At 35.3% G+C, this 20,058-nt stretch overlaps 1 protein-coding gene across 3 annotated transcripts in view; it reads right to left on the minus strand.

Annotated features, from left to right (window-relative positions):
* Nucleotides 1–1,962: 1,962 nt before the first annotated feature.
* The window catches only part of rph3aa (rabphilin 3A homolog (mouse), a), an 81,428-nt gene continuing 63,332 nt past the window's right edge, over nucleotides 1,963–20,058 (minus strand). For all 3 annotated transcript variants that reach the window (XM_051921141.1, XM_051921139.1, XM_051921140.1), the window contains 8 exons: nucleotides 19,531–19,605; nucleotides 16,801–16,910; nucleotides 11,627–11,753; nucleotides 10,313–10,369; nucleotides 9,949–10,100; nucleotides 8,385–8,466; nucleotides 7,559–7,655; nucleotides 1,963–6,856 (listed from right to left, as the gene is read on the minus strand). In XM_051921141.1, coding sequence (XP_051777101.1) covers nucleotides 6,726–6,856; nucleotides 7,559–7,655; nucleotides 8,385–8,466; nucleotides 9,949–10,100; nucleotides 10,313–10,369; nucleotides 11,627–11,753; nucleotides 16,801–16,910; nucleotides 19,531–19,605 — 831 coding nt within the window. In that variant the 3' untranslated portion in view covers nucleotides 1,963–6,725. The remainder of the gene's footprint in view (nucleotides 6,857–7,558; nucleotides 7,656–8,384; nucleotides 8,467–9,948; nucleotides 10,101–10,312; nucleotides 10,370–11,626; nucleotides 11,754–16,800; nucleotides 16,911–19,530; nucleotides 19,606–20,058) is intronic.

Below are 20,058 nucleotides of genomic sequence, written 5' to 3' on the forward strand. Positions count from 1 at the left end.
AAGTACAGGATGGGCAAACGCAGTTAAGAACTTTACAGAGAAACAAATGGTTAAAAAAAAAATGTCTTTTAGGTTTATCATTGGTGATTTTACATTGAGTACAAGATGAATAAGCACGTTGCTAACATCTTAAGGGATTATGTATAGTAATTTACAAACATGTACTTGTACATTCCATATCAGTGAAGCTGTCTAATTACTGTACACACTGGCTAAGGAGTTGAAAAAAATCTACTGACCTAGAGTTTAATATGTGGCTTCAAAGCCACAGCTTAATACGGAGCACCAATTACTATTTTTCTAAACCATACTTATAGAGAGAAATAAAATAGCCAGCTTATCTGGAGAGATACAGAATCGTTTTAACCACTAGGTGGCAGGTGTGACCACAAAAACAATAAAATGTACTTTGTGGATATTGTAAGTCGCTCTGGATAAGAGCGTTTGCTAAATGATGTAAATGTAAATGTAAATGTACAGAACAAACTGCTGCTCAAGGCTACTAATCTTCAGCCATAATCCCTTTTTTGCCTGTCTTTTCAAAGCCTTTACCCTATTGGTTTGTTGGGAACTCAGCCTCTGGATTTAATACAAACCCAATCTGAAGGTGTTCCTACAAGGTATTTTTTCTTTAGTTGCGGTAACACCGAAACTGATATCGGTGCCAAAACAGCTTCATATCTGTAGAACCTTCACTTTGATTCTTTCTTCAGGCGGAATGTCACTAGAGAGGGTGTAATGAGCACAGGAGGTGTATTGCCAGTTAAGTGGTTATTCTCTGAAGCTGCGTCATGAAAGAAAGACAAATAATGACGAAGTGCAAATGACTAAAAATAATGAGGAGTGTCTTCACCACTTGAGCAATCATTAGCAAACAATGGCTTCAACAATCAAGACATTTCAGAAAAGTCAAAAATTAAACAAATAATTGAACTGAACAAGCCTTAGTCATAATAATTGTTAAATTCTTATAGCATGAACAAAGCCTAACGAAAAATGTTGGATTGATACAACAAAGGAATGCACAATGAAATATGAGCATGTTTAGTCAAAACTAAATACAGGAAAAGGGTGGAGTGAAAAGCAGCTCCTATTACAGCTCCCTAGCACCAAACATCTCTGGTTTAGAGTGGCATGGGAGGTTTGAAAGGATGGGCTTGCTGCTTTTTGGTAGATGGCCATATATGTGAGGCAGCCTACAAGACCTGTTTAGGAAGGTCCAGAGAGGCACCAAATGTTCTTCCTTTATCATTTACTTTATTCTCCTTGTGTTTATCCCTTTTTATTTAATTTTACTGAATTCATCTTTTTTGGCCTCCTGGTGAATACCGTCCCAAATAACTCTGCATTACGTAATTAAAAGTTTAAGCACTAAACATAAATCTATCAAAACAGGTAAACATAATTAAGAGTATGCCATTGTGGTGTTCAAATAGTACAAAATGTGCACCATTAAGAAATAAGAGAGGTCCCATACTCCTCTATAAATTTTTGTCAGCCTACTTTATTCACTTACAGGATTTGAGACAGCAAAAGTCCGATAAGCAGTTAGCAATGCAGACAGGTTGCTAGCCGAGCATCAAGGTCACTTCTACAATAGACCCATTCAGAAATAGCAATTAACCTAAAAAGACATCATCAGTGAAAATCCAAATTGATCAAGGGGAGAACATGCCAATTTTAAAAAGATAGTCACCAGGCTAAAAAATTAAGCCACATTTTTTTAGAGCTATAAGGCAGCGGTGTTCACGTCTATGCTACTCTATTCCTGCAGCTTCAGATCTACTCTTTAGTGTATATTTTGGCCATAAAGCTGAAGTAGGCACACAGAGAAATGAACTTACTATGAAGTTTGTAAATAAAGATTACATCAAAGCAAAGAAAGAAAAGGGAAAGTCCACATGCTTTTAAAGCTCTTTATAGAGAAACACACACAGGCACAAGGAAAGAGATGAGAGACAGTTTTTATACATTTATATGTTTAATTATTACATCACTCTAGTATGGAAAGAATACGAGAATCATATTTTGCATGCAAAAAATTCAGAGCTTTTACATAATGTACCTGGTTTACTATTTCTGTGACTCGGTGTAAAATTTTTACATGCTGACCAAATGTCAAACATTAACCTATTATTAACCTACATTAGAAATTCAGGGTGAGCTGCAGTACATGCTCTACGTATTTACACACTCCAGGAATATTGCCCTGCATCATTGAAAGTAAATAAATTTAATAAAAGTAAATGTCATGGTTTACTGGGGCACAGAAGGTGCAGATTGTCAAGAAAGAAATAAAGAAACAACAGCAGTGGCTTTGAGCACTGGTCAATGGCCGTCTGTGGGCTGAGTTCATTAGACGGACCTTTCACAAGGGCAAACCAAAGAGATCAGATGAGTGGCCTCTACGGGAAGCCAGCTGTACTGGATTAGAGAGTCACTTTTTCCAATTATAAAGTCACAGTTTTCTAAGGTACAAGATGTGTTAAGCTATGCATTTTAGCAACTCCTCACATTAACAAAAAAGACAGTATAAGATCAACTACATATGGTAAACTGCAAACATACACTAAGCAGATGTTAGGTTATGCACAAAGTGCATAACACAGAACAAAGAAACAAAGAGGCAATAAAGGCAATTTAAAACAGTAAAAAGTAAATGGATGGAGCCTCAAATACAAAACTATAAAGTTTAATCTGAAACATTGTGTAAACAGTAGAAACTTCTTGAAAATAACCATTTAGTCTAATAAAATGTCCGATTCAGAACCCAAATAAGATTATTCTAAGGCTATAAAATAGCCCTTTACGCTAAATATCTTCCTTGTTTTATTTGTAGGTAGTCCAATGGTTGCTTATCCCATTTAGACAATGACTGCTATAATCTTAAAATCCATAGGTGCAATCTGTAGACCCTATTCTCTAATTGCCAATCACTTTCAAATGCAAGGTGCAAATATGTCTGACATGTAACCCTGACCAAATAAAAACACACTTCAACTTAACAACAATATGGAATTTCATACTTTGTTAGCTTTTTCACTAGATCTGCATGTAATGTATGGTTTATACCAATAGCTTTTACATTCCTTCCATTCAACACAGTCCACCTTTTTTAATAAAAAAAACAAAACACTTTGTTATATTTGGGATTGCAGACATCTTGGGGTAAGAGTACCATCTAACGTTAACTTGACATATCCAAAGAATAAACTTCTCATTGTAAACAAGTTTTCTGTGGTATTAACATTGTGATTGTGACAGCAAAACGAATAAAAAATTATTGCCTTTTTGAAAGACAGAAGTAAAAAATGACTAATGTACATGAATCAATACATTGCAAGAAGGCACCAAAGCTGCTATTGATTCTTAACAAAGTCCTGGGGGACCCCTGTGGCTGCAGGTTTTCAATCCAATCAGTTTCACAATCAGTGAGTCAGTCATACTTTTTATTGATCTCACTATTCTATTAGGTTGCCTTCATCTGCTCTTATTCTTTATTCAGAAATGATTGGTGTGATATTTATATAGACATTTTAAAACACGTGTTTTTCTCCCATTACTGTAGGGCATTTCTGTGGAGTTTGCTCCTGAAACGGTTTCCAAAAGCTGACAATTAACAAAATGGAGCAGACATATAGGTTCTAACAAAAAAGAAGCAATCTCGGTGTCATTTCAACTTGTGTGCTTTAAATCATCAACACACTGATAAATGTGTGTCATTTATTGTCCTGTAACACATAAATGCTACATTTCATGAAACCATTCTCTGTTGGAGTTTCCCGGATTGACACAATAAAGAAGAAATGACTAAATACAGCCTGCTTAATTAAGACAGACGTCCAATTAAAATAATACTTTCATTGAAATGCAGGTATCATACAAGACACAATTCTGCTATTAACATGTTGGGAAAAAAATCTTTATTCATTCATTTACTCTCCGGTTCTGGTCCTTGGCCACATTTGAATATCTGAACCTGCTTAGTCCAGTTCAGGGTAGCCACAGCCTATTCTGGCAGCGTTGGGCACAAGTACCAAGGAACAGGCAAATTTGGGGTCATAAACCAGCCTAAAATGGAATATTTTGGGATGAGGGAAGAAAACTGGGGTACCTAGAGAAAAACCCCATATGCACAGCATTCAGAGTAAAATCTGAACACAGGAGTCAGGAATAATGAGACAACAATACTAACCACTTTGCTATCCTAAATACACACCATGGAAGGTTTCAAAATTAAATTTACTGTAGATTGTTAGAAAGGGAGCAAAAGAAAGAGAGAAACAAAATACTTGTCATAAATATCATTTTAGTTTTTCAGTATTTAAGTTATTATTAGATATTGGTCTGTATTTAGGGTCACAATAAGTCAGTTCAACTGAACAAAACTCCAGCAAGTGAATGTTGGCAGCAGACCTCTAGTTTATTGAATGAATTTATCCGTAACAATCACCGTGGCTCGGAGGACATTTTTGCAAAATGAGGTCGCACATTCAAATTATGTCTGCACACAGTGATTTATACCTTATCACATACTGATATATCCTTTAACCCGATATAGCCAGAGATGACACTTTTGACACAAATACAGTGAATAAGGTGACTCAGTTGGTGTATAGATTAAAAAATGCAGGAAAGGGACACTGGATGATGGGTGACTAAGATAGCACAGATGAGGCACAAACCCCAAAATTATATGTGCCAAACATATCACTCAGTAAGGTGCGTAGTATTGAATACAAGCATTATAATCATAAATTTTCATCAACCAGTGTTCAGAAGACTGTTGTCTTAATAGACAGGTATATGTTAATAGAAGCTTGTTCAAGAAGCATTACTCAAGAGAAGAAAGAAAGTCATTCATTTTACAAGAAGCTTCATGCATAGGGAGTGAAGAAACATATGCAAGACTACAGTATAAAGAATGAGATCATACATTGTACATTGTGTGCTTTTCTTTCTATAGCAGTGATAGCAACACCTTCAGGCTTTATTATGGCTAACATGCAGGCTGGCATGAGCAAAGGGAAGAGCTGCACATCTGCAGCAGCCATTCAGCTTTCACATACACAAGATCAGGTCTACTTTTCATTTATTTATGACCATTGAACTTGATGTAACAGAGGCTTAATTACCAACAATGACCCATTTTCAAGTTCACATTCATTAGTTCAGTACATGTCACTAACCAGTCTATGAAGTATTACAAGTTTGCTTTTTCAACTTCTGAGAGGAAAAAAAAATGAAAAAATTGAGGAAAACTTGTGCCACTAAACAGACAGATTCAAACAGACGTAACGTTGTCTGCACATAAGCAAGTCGCATGATTTTGAGTAAACTACTTTAAGGCTAAAAGTAACATACAAAGACAACAAAGTGTTATAATAGCTTCTGCGCTCCAAAAGAGTTCTACAAATCAGTTTCACAAGAACAGGGCAGGTTTCCTTTCTCCCCAAAAATTCTGCATAAGCAGTTGTGCGTCAGAAATAGACTACACTAATTTAGTGGCAATCCCAGTCAACTAACAATACTCTTGTTCCTACAACATATTTTAGAAATGTTATTGTGCTGACTGCGTAAGCATAAAATAAGCTGATAAACAAAAAAATCTCATCAGTTTTCTTATCTTGGGCTAGGTGGTATAAAAAGCATCACCTTATCTCTAGATAAGTCTAACTATAGACCACCATTCAAATTTTAGGAAAGAAAGGAAACTAGTTTGCAGATAACTAGTATCATACTTGCTCACAACTCAGGACTTAAACAAAAATATCTTGACCATACCATTTAGCTTTTCCATCGATTCTCAATGACTTCACAGCAAAAGAACTGTGATGAAAGTTAACACAAAAGGCAGCTGTATGCCATTAAACAAAAACACAAGAAAGAAATTTCCTAAACACAATGATCCGTGTCCATTTTCAAGTCAGCCAAATGATCACACAAATTCCCCTTGAAAAAAAAAAAATCAAAAATCGGTATAGATCCGATTTGCTAAGCCAGTCATAGCATGAATCAATACATAAAGCATGTGCAAGGCATGAAACTATCACTGCTTATGGGGGAAAATTTTTTTTTTTAATAAAAGTTTGTTTTTCTATCAAGTGAGGGAAAGGAACATCATCACAGGAACAAAGCAATGCAGTGTAACATTTCTTCAGAAAGATTTTAAAAACATGTCATAATTATTTAATACATGCTTTCTGTTGTTTTTATGAATACTACTGTCTTTACTTATCTTCCCATATATTAAAAGGGGACACAGTAAAATAAAGTAAGTGCTAGTTTTTCATCCCCAGGAAGATGAAGAAAAACTTTAAACTTATGTTATGAGAGTAACTGTATTGGAAGCAAGGGCAATTTTAAAAAATATAATTTTTTTTTTTTATAAGTATGCTTTTCCCCCCTTTGACCCTATCTGTACTTTCATAATGGTGAAACATTTAAATATTTATATATATATATATATATATTTATATAGGCATATACAGACAAAATGGATAACCACCTCTCTTAAACCATCAAAGAAAACATTAGGGGAGACACCCTTTACTGCCTCTTTCTCTTCATAAAAGTGTGACATACATCTGGAAGGTGGGGACAGGAGTGTGGAATGCATCTGTGTAGAATAAAGCTTTCCCAAAGTGGCCAGCTGGAAGACAAGACTTGTAAAAGGAGGAGTAACATAGGACTTGGTGCGAAAGAGGACGTTGTGCAAGAGGAACCTAATCACTTGCAACATGGTTCTCATTTAAAAGAGCATGCCAACGCTCAATCTTCTTGTCCTTGTTCTTGAGGCATTCATACCAGTGCTTGAGTCGCTCACCTTTCGCAGAGATACCTAGCTGACAACCGCCTGAAGAGATGAGAAAGCAAGGAGGAGAAAAAAAGACAGACAGAGAATAAAGAAAATTGAGCAATCTGTACAATTAAACAGAGAGAAAAGCAGAGCAAAAGAAAACACAACTAATCAAACATGCAAGCTGACCAATTGATCTTTAGGAGACACCAAGACATAGAAAAAGAAAAAAGCAAATAGTAGTAGAATATAAAGCACAAAAAAGTCTTTTTCATATTATTCAAATTATTTTCACAGAGTATATGTGAATACAAATGAAGGAAAAATAAAGATGTATTTTTTAATAATATTTTTCAACTACAATCAGTGCATGCTCCCAACCAGCAACCAACAACAAGATAGATTAGATACATCTTTCTGTTCAGTAGCAATATGGATAAAATATACGCGCTAAATCTACATCAATTTGTTTCCTACAAAATAAAAAGCACTGTGACTGGCTTTGTTTGGTTAAAAGACACAATTGTCATAACAGAACGCTTGATTATATCCACACCATTCATCACAAGTTACATTCAGAGAAATGCTACCACATGGCCAATAGATGGCACCTTAGATACACTATTTTTGAAATTGGCACACAGTGCATGCTATTGAAAACAAAATAAGACATCTTCATAGGAATTTATGCTGTTGTTTTAAAAAAAAAAAAAGTTATACAAATAAGAAAGGCCTCACAGCAAAACAAGCTGCACTCACCTATATAGTCATTAGATTTTCCAATGTCATAATCCCACACTGAGATATCTAGCGTCTTCTTTGCTAAATCACTATGCTTGATATCATAAAAAAATTCCTGAAATCAAATTAAGCAGTAGTGTCATGTATACTAGAATTAAAAGAAATATGGGCTAGTAATCTTTTGCATAAATAAATATACCAGTTCAAAGTAATTCCAAATACATATGTAATGTAAAGCAATTTATTATTTGACAAATTTATAAACACTGGTAATCCACATTTAAATCACTTACTGGACGCACCCTCAAAAGTATTTTTATTCTTTCAGTGCATACTGTAATTTACCTACAAGAAAGGCTATAGAAATCAATACATACTAGTGTATATTGTATTATTACTGGCATCCTAGGAAACCGCCAAATCTCAGTTTTCAAATTATAAATTTGGGTCACTTGACCCATATAAACCAAGAACAAAACAAATGCTTTGAAAAGTAACAAAACTGTTTTCCATCATGTAAGGAGACTGGTGAGTATTGTTTGTACAGAGTATAACTCAGGCAACAGCTGAAATACTGAGAAAGCAGGACAGCTGCCTGACAGAAAAAAGAAAGAAAACTAATGTTTACAAAAACAAAGGTTGGAAATAATAATAAAAAAGAATAAAACCAAGAGAAAACAGAAAAAGACCAAAAAATAATTATTTTAACTAGAACTTAATCATTCTTACTTTGTTACCACACTGGAATTACACTTTAAAATACATTTTATAATAAAATGATTTAGACTTGAAAAAATAATATTAAAAAAAATTACTGTCTGAAGAAAAGTTAATTTATAAATACCTCATTAAATTCTGGGTTCAAGGTCTTCTTTTTAATCTGAGTTTTGTTTTTTGCCTTTTTCCCCATATCTGGCTTTAAGCAGCTAGTGGTTAAAAATATATATATATTAACACAGAAATTGCCTCAATAGCTTTTTTTTTTTTTTATAAACACACAGAACATTTCATTATACAGACCAATATTACAAATTGTATTTTTTTATATTTTACTGTAATGATATATAAAACATTTCAGGTTTTTTTTTTAAAGAATAACACTAATTTCTACTGTGCAAACAAAGGCAGCTGTCTTTATACTGCATTTCTTTATACCGCCACTGAAATAGCAACTGGTTAACTGACACAAGGTGGACAATGAACTGGGAGGCCTCAAGTAACTTAATGATTATGTCAATGCAGAGTACATTTGTATGTGGTTTTATATTGAAATGTTCTGCTGAGCCACACACGTAAAGGCAATGAACAGCCACATTAGGACCCAAAAGAACAGTTTAACTCTTTTGGTGTCCTTAATACTTTTTATCTAGTAAAACTTTTTGAAACCCACATAATTCAATGCAGGGTCACAGAGGATAGAGTCTACCAAAGCAAAAACGTAGGCAAGATGTGGGATTTGAACATGGAAATCAATCCTGCATTAGAACAATCTAGATGAGAACAGGCCATTCAGAACAACAAAGCTCGCCTGTCCTATCAACTTAATTCTTAATTAAAAAACATCAAGTCTAGTTTTGAAAGACCCTACAGTATTACTGTCTACCACGCTACTTGGTAGCTTATTCCATGTGTCTGTGGTTCTCTGTGTGAAATTTACTTCTAAAAAGTTTCCAACTGTGTCTGCATTACAGAACACAACCAGACCCACATTCACATATAATGGGCCAAACCTATCAGGCACACCTTTGCCAAGGACTAGAGTACCCAGAGAAAAATCTACAGAGACATACGAAGAATGTGCAAACTCCACATGGACGTGAACAGGCTGCCATGACACACCATCACAGCACTAAATTTAATACAAAACAATATTTCAATACCTCAGTCTGTTATTATCAAATTAGATCAAATCATTATTAAAAGATTCAAATTCTGAAAGTAAGGCACTGTCAGCATGTTACCTATGAAAGACAAGCACATGTAAAGTGTTTTTTCTTTGAATCAACTAATATATTTTAAACAATAATGTATTTTCATAAATTCATCTAACAAATAAAGCTATACTCATGAATGATGCTGCACAAGTACTAGTGCCTAGTGGCCCACATGGTGTATAACCCACAAGGTTGCCAGTACTGTCCCAACACATCCTCCATTGTGAGGCTAACAAAAATTATACAAAATAAATATATCAAAGATTGTGCTAATGTTGAGTGACTACAAACAATCTCGTAGTGATGTACAACTAAGTATAATATAAAGTATTTTCCTTGATAATTTGGATTTTACTAGCATTTCTATTCATGCCAGTTACTTGGTTGTCTCTTTCTTACTTCAAAAAATCCCATCACAAGAGAAAATATTTCCAGTCTTCATAAAAAGATCAAGATAAACACTAAGAAACTTACAGTTTCACAAATGGATCTGAATATCCATTAGCGTCCATTGCAGCAAGGTGCACACAGCGTACAATACCCACTATCAAACCACCCTGCTGTGTACTGTACATTAGAGAAACTAGAATTCGTCCACGCTCTTCTGCGTCACCACTTTTGTCTGCCTATGAAAGGGACAGAATGAAAAATTTAAATACTTGATAAAATTCACATACTAAAAGTACCTGCCATGTAGGCATGTGGTTTAATGCCAGCACATCAGTTTTAGGTGAATAAAGTTAATGTTCCAACCAATTTGTTATTTGAATGTTTGCTGACACACTAACAAAGAAAAAAAGAAGACAAAAAAAAAACTCTTCAATATTTTGGTACTTACATCACCCTCATATAGTGCCATCCCTCGAACAGATCCAGCAGTCCCTGCACGCTTCATCTAAAGTAAATGAATAAAAAGATATTAAAAAACAGCTTCTTTATGGTGTCTTCATTCTATACATTAATATTTCATTTAAAGTTGAGAAATAAGAAACAACATATTTTCATTCATTTTTACTTTCACCTTTTCTTACAGAAACTGGGGTAGAAGCACAAACTACCTCCATCACTGCACACACAAACATTTTCATATTCAATTTATAGTCACCAGTTGGGCTGGCACACACATCTTTGGCATAAGGAGGATAATGAACTATATGGAGTACCCCACAAAGATAAAACAAACTCTACCAAGAAAGCATGTGGTTCAGTAATCAAGCTTCATGTCTCACTGATGCAGCAGGGCTAAATGGTGAACCACAGCAAGGTGAGTTACTGCTAAATCTAAACAGGGTATAATTTTTCTCACCATCACACTGCACTGCTGCAACTGTCCTTCACAATGCTGAATAGATATTAAATATGTCACATCTCTTTCTCCTCACTGAAAATGGAACACACATCTATAGAGCTGTGGGGTTAACTGCACTAAACAGTAAACTGTAACTAATAATTATGGAATATTATAATTTAGTCCTTCAACACGGGCGAAGGAGACAAGTCAAGCTTACATGCAACTGTGACATTCTATAATTGTCATATGTTGCTATTATTACTGCAACACATGTTTATTAGAACAGTACATTAAATTAACACAATGGTATACTGAATTTAATTTTGAGTTTAATATTTTGATAACAAAAGGGGTTGTTTTAATGTTACTGACATTTATAAATAGTGTAAAAAGGGATTCAAATTCCCAAAATTCAGAAGCCACAGAGATGGAAAAAGTAGGAGAAGATGTAAAAGAGTTAAACATGCAAATTGATCGCTCCAACCACTGCTGCACAGGCTTTTGAGGTCCACTTTAGCAGAAAGGGGAACAAGAGAGGCAACAACAATGGACAGGATGACTGACTGACTGACTGACACACACACACACACACACACACACACACACACACACACACACACACACACACACACACACAGGTATCACACACTGACACATACTCCACCAGCAAAGCTGATTCCAGAGTTGAAGCTTCAATAACAATAACTGATATAATATTGCTTCTGCCCAATAAATCAAGGCTTGATAGACAGTTATAAGGTCATAATAACACTTTCTAGTCTTTAATATAAGTTGTTTTTATTTTTACTTAAAGAAAGAAAACCTGTAACTCAAAAACTGTACAAAGGAAAAGGGACATACTGGGATAACTCGTTCCAGGCAAACATTGAAGTTTTTCTTCTGGTTCATTTTCAGCTTCTTCAAAGACACTCTGGTTTCACCGATAAATTCATTATGTCCAAACTTGTCTTCATCACACACTGAAATCCTAAAGCAACAAAATATTGAATGAGAAAAAGGGCAATTACTGCATATGACTAACAGTATGAAGAAGGAGCATTTCCCTCCCTGACCTTTAAATACTCTTAGCTGACATGTAGATAGCATTTGCTTTTGTGAAAAGAACAAGGAGTCAAGTGAAGAACCTGTGCCCCAGCAAATTCATGCTCTACATCAGACATGATTAATTGGTCTATAACCATGTTCCAAACAAAATGACCAACACTCAGAGGGATGAGACTTCCAAGTAATTTAAAGAAGGAAAGTCCCCAAGGACTCAGTCTTATGTGAAAACCCAAACGTCATGTCTCTGTTATCACCAGTAGAATAATTGGATTGCTTCAGATATCTAAGAGATGGTTCTGTAGTAGCTGCTATGTAGGTTACAAATCTTAAGCAAAATTCCACCAGAACACTGATTTCACATTGCAGGAGACACAGAAACTCACTTAAAGAGACACAACCGAAAACTCACTAAATTAGCGTAAGTATGAATTCAATATGACCATATCCAAGTTTGTAGCAACAAAGTTCGATGTTCTCTAAACAATGTAATGTATAACTATACCAAAGATTACCTGACAGGTAGACCTCAGAGTTGGAGAATATATACCTATTCTACTTTTATCACTCTGAACACTGGAGTTCTGCTGCGCTGTGTGCCCAACCCATGGTCATTTTCTTTATTTATGAACAATTGTATTGTCTAGCACAACAAAGGCTCCAATAACTGCTGACAACACAACTAATTACCACCAATGAAGCAGAACCTCAGAAATAAAGTCACACCTATTACTGAATGGTACAATAATACGAGTCTGATGTTAACAAATACCATTTATTGCCATTGATTTGTTTAGTAGTGTGTGCCTATTACACTATGTTATTAAACCATGTACTGAACTGTTAAGGAAATTTTTATATTTTGAGCCATTTTAAAAATATGTTTTCAATACAATGTACAGTACAATGGTAATTTATTTGGGGAGTTTACTACCTCTTTCTGTTTGTGTTTCAAAACAGATTAAAAAAACAGACCACAAAGCTGTTTTTTACTTACATTCCTTAAAACTTAAAAGAGATTGCTGTAGGGCAGAATGGTTCATTATGAAATCCTAAAGGCTCATATAACTAAACATAACTCAGCTGTTTGTCTGGAGAGAATGTCTTACTTCTCCAAAATTATTAATAACAGTGCAGGAAATCCAACCATCGATCACTCTTTAAACCTAGCTCCATTAGCACTCAAAGCATCAGAGGGTAAAAGTGAAGATTTTGCGGTATATTTTAAAGGAGATAAGTAATATGACGTATTAGACTTACTATAAAACCGACTTCAAATAAAAATTCTATTGAGCCTCAACGAGCTCATCATTGTGAACTAAGTTGCTTCACTAAAATGAGTTTATCTGAACTTCATAGAATAATTACTAAGTTAAAACAGTCCACTTGTGTATTAGACCACATTCCTACAAGCTCTTTTAGAGATGTTCTGATCTACTTATCAACAACATTCTTGAAATAGTAAATTGTAGGCATTTTCCTAGATTCTTGCAAAACTGCTGTAATTAAGCCTCTGCTCAAGAAAAATAACCTTGATCGTTCTATCTTAAGACAATTATAAGCCAATCTCCAATTTGCCTTTTGTGAGTACAATTCTAGAAAAAGTAGTTTCCCAGCAGTTAAGTGATTATTTGAATTAAAATTTTATTCTTGACAAGTATCGGTCAGGTTTTAGATACAAATCATAGTACTGAAACAGTTCTAGTGAAATTAGTAAATGATCTGTGAATTAATGCAAATAAAAATACCTGTACTTGTTCTGTTAGAATTGAGGGTAGCATTTGTCACTGTAGATCATGATATTCTTATAAAACACCTTAGCCAGTGGGTAAGGCTTTCAGGTATTGTCTTAGACTGGTTTAAATCATATATAACTAAAAGGAAATTCTTTGTCAGTTATGGCGATTGTGCATCAAAAATACACAATATTCTATGTGGTCTACCACAGAGATCAATTTTGGGACCATTATTATTTTCACTCTGCATGCTTCCATTAGGCCAGATAATTTCTAAGTATAATGTAAATTACCATAGCAGCATATATCTTTAACATTTAAGCAAAAGAAAAAGAAAGAATATTGTAGTAGGGAATAATAATAACCTATCCCAGCCATATTAAAGTTAGAAAGGGAAGTCTGAAATACACAATATGTGATAATGTATCTCTAAACTTACAATTCCTTCTTCTTTAATGTTTACTGTAAACAATGCATTCCAGTAATGCAGCAAATCATCTTTTTTCAAATGACTATATCACTTGGGCTGAGAAAATACTCACTGCCTCAGATATGTATTATTACCTACAGCTGGACGGAAGATTTTAGAGGTTCCACAGAGAATCAGGTCAGGCCAGGGAGCATGCACTGGTACAGCACGTTGCCGCACCCACCACACAACAAAACAGCTCAGGATCCCGGTTGGCAACCCCCAAGGCAGATACACAGTCCAGTCCCACCCTCCAGAAATGACCATCTATCTGCCGTAGTCCGGTGACCCCCATGCTCTCCCAATCCATCTGCTGACTTCATAGGTATTTAGTTAATAGTCCTGTCTTCAATTTAAAAGCTTCACCCCATGTGAAGGGGCTTCAATGAGAATTCTCAGGACTAGGATATGGTCAAGCAGGACAACTACAAGGGATCTGACAGCAGAAAAGGTGGGTGTTTGTTAGAGGAATCTGTGAACAAGTGACACACCATCTATGGTTTTCTGACCCACGTCCTGCTTACAGAGGAATTGAAGAATTACACACATCTGAATCTGATTCTTAGAGAGTTGCAGTCAGGGCAGATGATGGAACGGTCCTTATGGATGACGCTGCAGTTGTGAGCCGATGGGCTGGCTACTTTGAGCAGCTGTTTAAAGCTGATCCTCCAGCTAGGATGTTGGATATCTCTGGGTCCTCACTTCTTGAAGCTGATCCTCCAATTAGCTATGAACCATCCAATCTCACTGAGATTGCGCAGGTGGTGAACCAGCTGAAGGTAGGTAAGGCTGCAGGGATTTGTGATATCTTTTGTGATATTTTTGTTGAATAAAACTGTATGGGTTTGTATGGAGTATATCATCTAGCAGAGGTAGGGACAAACAAAGGAACTAACATAAAATCTTTTATGCAGCACTAGTTTAGAGGCACCATCAACCAAACATGCACTTCATTTGGACGCAAGTACAGAAGAACATTAAGTGTAAAGCCACACAGACATCTGGAGAAAAAGAATACTCTGCTGTTAGGCAGCAGTGATATACAGTGTGCAACCCTTCACTGAGGTTTTCGGAAAAAGAAATGTTTCATGGCTTAAGCATGGAGACAACTCAGTCTGGGCCCTACAACATAACAACAACTTCTTTATTACCCTGTGTTGCATATCATTAACTGCCAACAACCAGCTTTGTACTGACACATAGTAATAATTATCACTGCATGCTGCTAATTGTACTACGGGGCTTGTTGTGACCATACTGTATTTTGCATTGATTTTCTCACCAGTTAGTATGAGCTCAGGCACAGCTTCTCTAAGGAAAACAGATTATCTAGGAATAATGCCTGGTGTATCAAGAACAAGACCATTAGCATGTGTAATATTTAATAAAATATTTAATATTTAATAAAAAATACCGATGCTCTGTGTAAGAAAGGACAGAGCCGACTATACTTCCTTAGAAGGCTGGCGTCCTTCAACATCTGCAATAAGATGCTGCAGATGTTCTATCAGACGGTTGTGGCGAGCGCCCTCTTCTATGTGGTGGTGTGCTGGGGAGGCAGCATAAAGAAGAGGGACGCCTCACGCCTGGACAAACTTGTGAGGAAGATAGGCTCTATTGTAGGCACGGAGCTGGATAGTTTGACATCCGTGGCAGAGCGACGGGAGCTGAGCAGGCTCCTGTCAATTATGGAGAATCCACTGCATCCACTGAACAGGATCATCTCCAGACAGAGGAGCAGCTTCAGCGACAGACTGCTGTCACCATCCTGCTCCACTGACAGACTGAGAAGATCGTTCCTCCACCACACTATGCGACTCTTCAACACTACCCGGGGGGGTAAACGTTAACATTATTCAAAGTTATTGTCTGTCTGTATACCTGCATTGTTATCACTCTTTAATATTTTCTTTATTAGTATGCTGCTGCTGGAGTATGTGAATTTCCCCTTGGGATTAATAAAGTATCTATCTACAGTATCTATCTATCTATCTACAATGCCCTAAATTGTGCTTGCACATTAGTCAATTTAAAAATGGCTTACTGCCAGAGTGTTATTCTTCAGTACACTTGCATTGTGCCACAAATCAAATTCACAAGTTATGCATGTCACTATCCTGTGCATAGTCATTACCCACATCCATGACAAAGAAAAGCAGTAACAATGCAGAGTGATGAGATACCCAATAATAATAATAATAATACATTTTATTTAATAGGCGCCTTTCTTATCACTCAAGGTCACCAATAGGGTGATAAAGGTATGGTATGATTGTGCAAAAAAGCTTATTATTAGATGAGGGCAAATCTATAAAATAAATGCTCTCATAAACTTAGAAAATGATTATGGCTCCATAAAATTATTAAGTTAATCACTCAGTGTGTTTCCCCATTTATAGCTGTAAAAATTACTTTATGTGAGGGTGCCTGAGAGAGGAAAGTCCAATACACTAGAAGAGGAAAGCCCCACAGCAGGTCATACTGGGGATTCTGCATAATCCTCAATATGAGCCAAACTGGAGATGACAAGAGACAAAAACCTGACTTTCAAAGGCAGGGCCAAAAAGACGGCCACCTTGACCACCTGTTGAAATATTGTTTACTACTGAAATAATACAGTCTAACAAACAAAATGCACTGGTATGAAAGGAGAAGTAAAAACCATAAAACAAGGACAGATAAATATATTAATAATTAATTATGGAATCAAAGTTAATTGTAGAAAACAGCTTGATACAGAAAAAGCATGACAAACTGATGCGCCTCACCTCAGGGTTTTTCTTTGCATGTCCTCATCTGTGATGCCATGGTAAACTAGGGTTTCATTCCAAATAGGATTGCGTGTATTTCTTAATGTCTTTGTGCGCAGCTTGTTAGACTGAAATAAATCAACATTTCTCAGATGCTTTATAAAAGCCAGCATGGTTTAACACATAGAAATAACAATGACTGGGTCAATAAATTCATACAAAGCTCCATACAAAATAAACCAGAAAAAACATAGAAAAATATAATATTACAAACACTGTTGTAATAAAAGTGACAAAAAGCAGAATCCAAAAATGGGACAGTACTTTACAAACGCCTAATAGTTAATTGTACTAGATCAATTTAAAAATTCATCCAAACAAATATATAGTCCTATAGAAAGGAATGATAACCATACCACCCACAGAAAACACCTGAGAGTAAAGACAGAAAACGCATTTTCCACACAGACAGCAACCAGACTTGGTAAAAAGAGGGGATCTTGCCCAATAACAAGGCTTGATTGCAAGGTTATTGACGTTAGAATCTGGGACCTTGTGCATTCTGAACTTTCAAAGAAAACATAATAAATCCATGTTACTTTGAATTATTTGATCAAAGTAACCCTAATATTATTAGTGACATTTTGAGAATTGCTGTTTAAATATCAGTTTCCGGGTTGAAGTTACCAGTTTACAACTTAGTCTATATTTCCATCCATACCTATAGTATATTAACAAGCCCTGGACAGTGACTAAAATAATAACATTCTAACTGTAGCAGATGTAGAACTCTTTAAGATTTTTAAAAACATTTTATCTATTATGGGGACAAATAGCAGCACTAAAGCAGAAAGCAAGTCACTATTGACACATCAAAGTAAAATTTCCCACATAATGCCCCATCACTAGCAGAATATCCAAGTGCAGTTGTATTACAAAGTGGGCACTGCCGATTCTGCTACACTTTAAATGCACACCAACAGCCTCACTTATAAAGCTTGCTAATGAACAAAAATAGGTTTGAAAAGTGTGAAAAAAACTTCCCACACAAGCATCAGGATTTATTTAAAAAAAAAAAAAAAAAAAAAAACTTGACGTGAAAGCTTGTCTATACTTACAGCAAGTTTGACTTATGTGCAATATGTTGGATAAACTGGCAAATGAGGATGCCCTTGATCAAGCAGGGAAATGTAACCAGACCAGCTAAATGATGACTCACAAATAAAATATTACATTTGACCAAATTGTTATATTATGTATGCTTGAAATTACATAACATACACAAGAAGAGTCCTCCAAATGAAGAAGTAACAACATGGAACATCACCTTTGAAAGCTTGGTATCATAAACGTATTTCTCAAAATTACTAGTAAGCAGCCAGCCTAGTTTATGTTACGTTTGTCTTTCTGTGTCCTGTCTTTTATAGTGTGTGTGTGTGTGTGTGTGTGTATATTACATACATATATACACACACATTATATATATAATTTGCGAATTTCCCCTTAGATTCTTTATTAATCTCCATCTATCTACAGTATTTTTTTTCTCTTAAAATGGGTGGGCTTCAGTTACTTTGATATAAAGTCTTAAGGCTAGATGCCCGCCTCCTACAATAGAGAAAGGCAAGGTAAATAGTGTGGGTGCCTTTCAGAATTATTTAATTAATTACCAGCACTGTCAAAGGCAAAATGAATGCTTAATTACTAAAGTTAAACTCCTCCTCACTTCCTACACAATTCTAGACGTTTAACTTATTTCTTGTCCTATTTCCTTGTCCACTATGATGGACAATTATGTTGGCTCTCCACTGCCATACCCTTCTTGAAATCTCCACTGGACATTCACATTAAAAATCATGACAGCTGCTTTATTTTTTTTTCCTGCAGTACGTAATAGCTGGGTTAATTACTTTTTCCAATGATCTACAGGGTATGTCCTTATATTTTACTTTGCAACTTCTTTGTTACCGGTGGTGTAACGATTTTTGTTGAATCCTTGCACACATATTGTTTGAGTTTCAGTGACGCAGTAGGTTGAGAACTGAACCATGTATTAGATCTTTACTCTAGAACGTCATTATACTGATCATTTGCATGTTATGAAAATGAGCATTACTGCCAGTCCTATGTATACGTAGGCAAACGGTTTAGGATCCCGTCAACATTTTGTGAAAAAGTTTATGCAATCATCTGCTCACGTTTTACTTCACACAATCAAATATTTTGCAACATCTGTGAAGAAATACACTAAGAGATGTGAATATGTCTTTATTATCTTTAATGCATCAACATTTGAACTCCTTTAAGAGATCTTAAAAATCCTGTAAAGTTTATGTAAGCCATTTTCAATTAAAGTTTTTACATGATCTAATATTCTTTTTCCTAACTGTAGTATTATTAAATCATAGCAATTAGGACAATTTTGCTAGATAAATTTATTTCATTTTTAACAAAGTACAGATTATAGTGTTTGTTTTCTTATGAACCTTTAGTATATTCGCTATCACGTATACAATAGTATGCTGCTGTCTTAATTTGACTTTTTAATGCAGTTCTTTATTTTCTAAAATCATGTAGCTGATCATTTCATTAGTTGAAAGATGTGTCATCATATTATACAGTAGTTTAGTTTTCCCTTACTTTTTGCTGTTTAATATAATGCTACCATAAGCTCTAAGAAATACTTAATTCAGTACTTCAGTCAACGTTACAATGTATATAATCTTAAAATGATAGCCTTATTGTTACCTTACTGGCTCCTGGCAGAAGATGCAATTTGACATATGGATCAGCTAATCCATTGGAATCCATTGGCTTCAAACCCTGTAAAATCACAAATGCAATTTTCATGCACTATACAGGGAAGGCATTCTGCTTTGAGTAGAATAGTGATAAACAAAGACCACCTATTATAGCATTCTCTTCTTGCAAAATCCTCAACATAAAACAAAACATTTTTAACTACTAGAAATGCATTATTGACTGGTGGACAGGTGAAAAGATGTCATTTAAATATGAAGTCAGGAAGATATAAGGGTAGTATAAACTGTGCATTTAAAACCATTTGCTTAAATATTCTAAAACTGAAAATTAACCAAAAACATGAAATGGCTTTGGCTATTTCTATTCAGTTGTCAAATAATCCTCACCTTGTCAAGTGGAGGTCCATGAACGCACTGCAAACTAACACCAAATGCTAAAGGGAACATCTTATACAGTGTGCACAGAGGAGATTTTGATCTCTATTTTCTGCTTAACAACTGCATCATATGCTTT

The sequence above is a fragment of the Erpetoichthys calabaricus genome, chromosome 18 (assembly GCF_900747795.2).
Source record: "Erpetoichthys calabaricus chromosome 18, fErpCal1.3, whole genome shotgun sequence".
Classification (NCBI taxonomy): domain Eukaryota; kingdom Metazoa; phylum Chordata; class Cladistia; order Polypteriformes; family Polypteridae; genus Erpetoichthys; species Erpetoichthys calabaricus.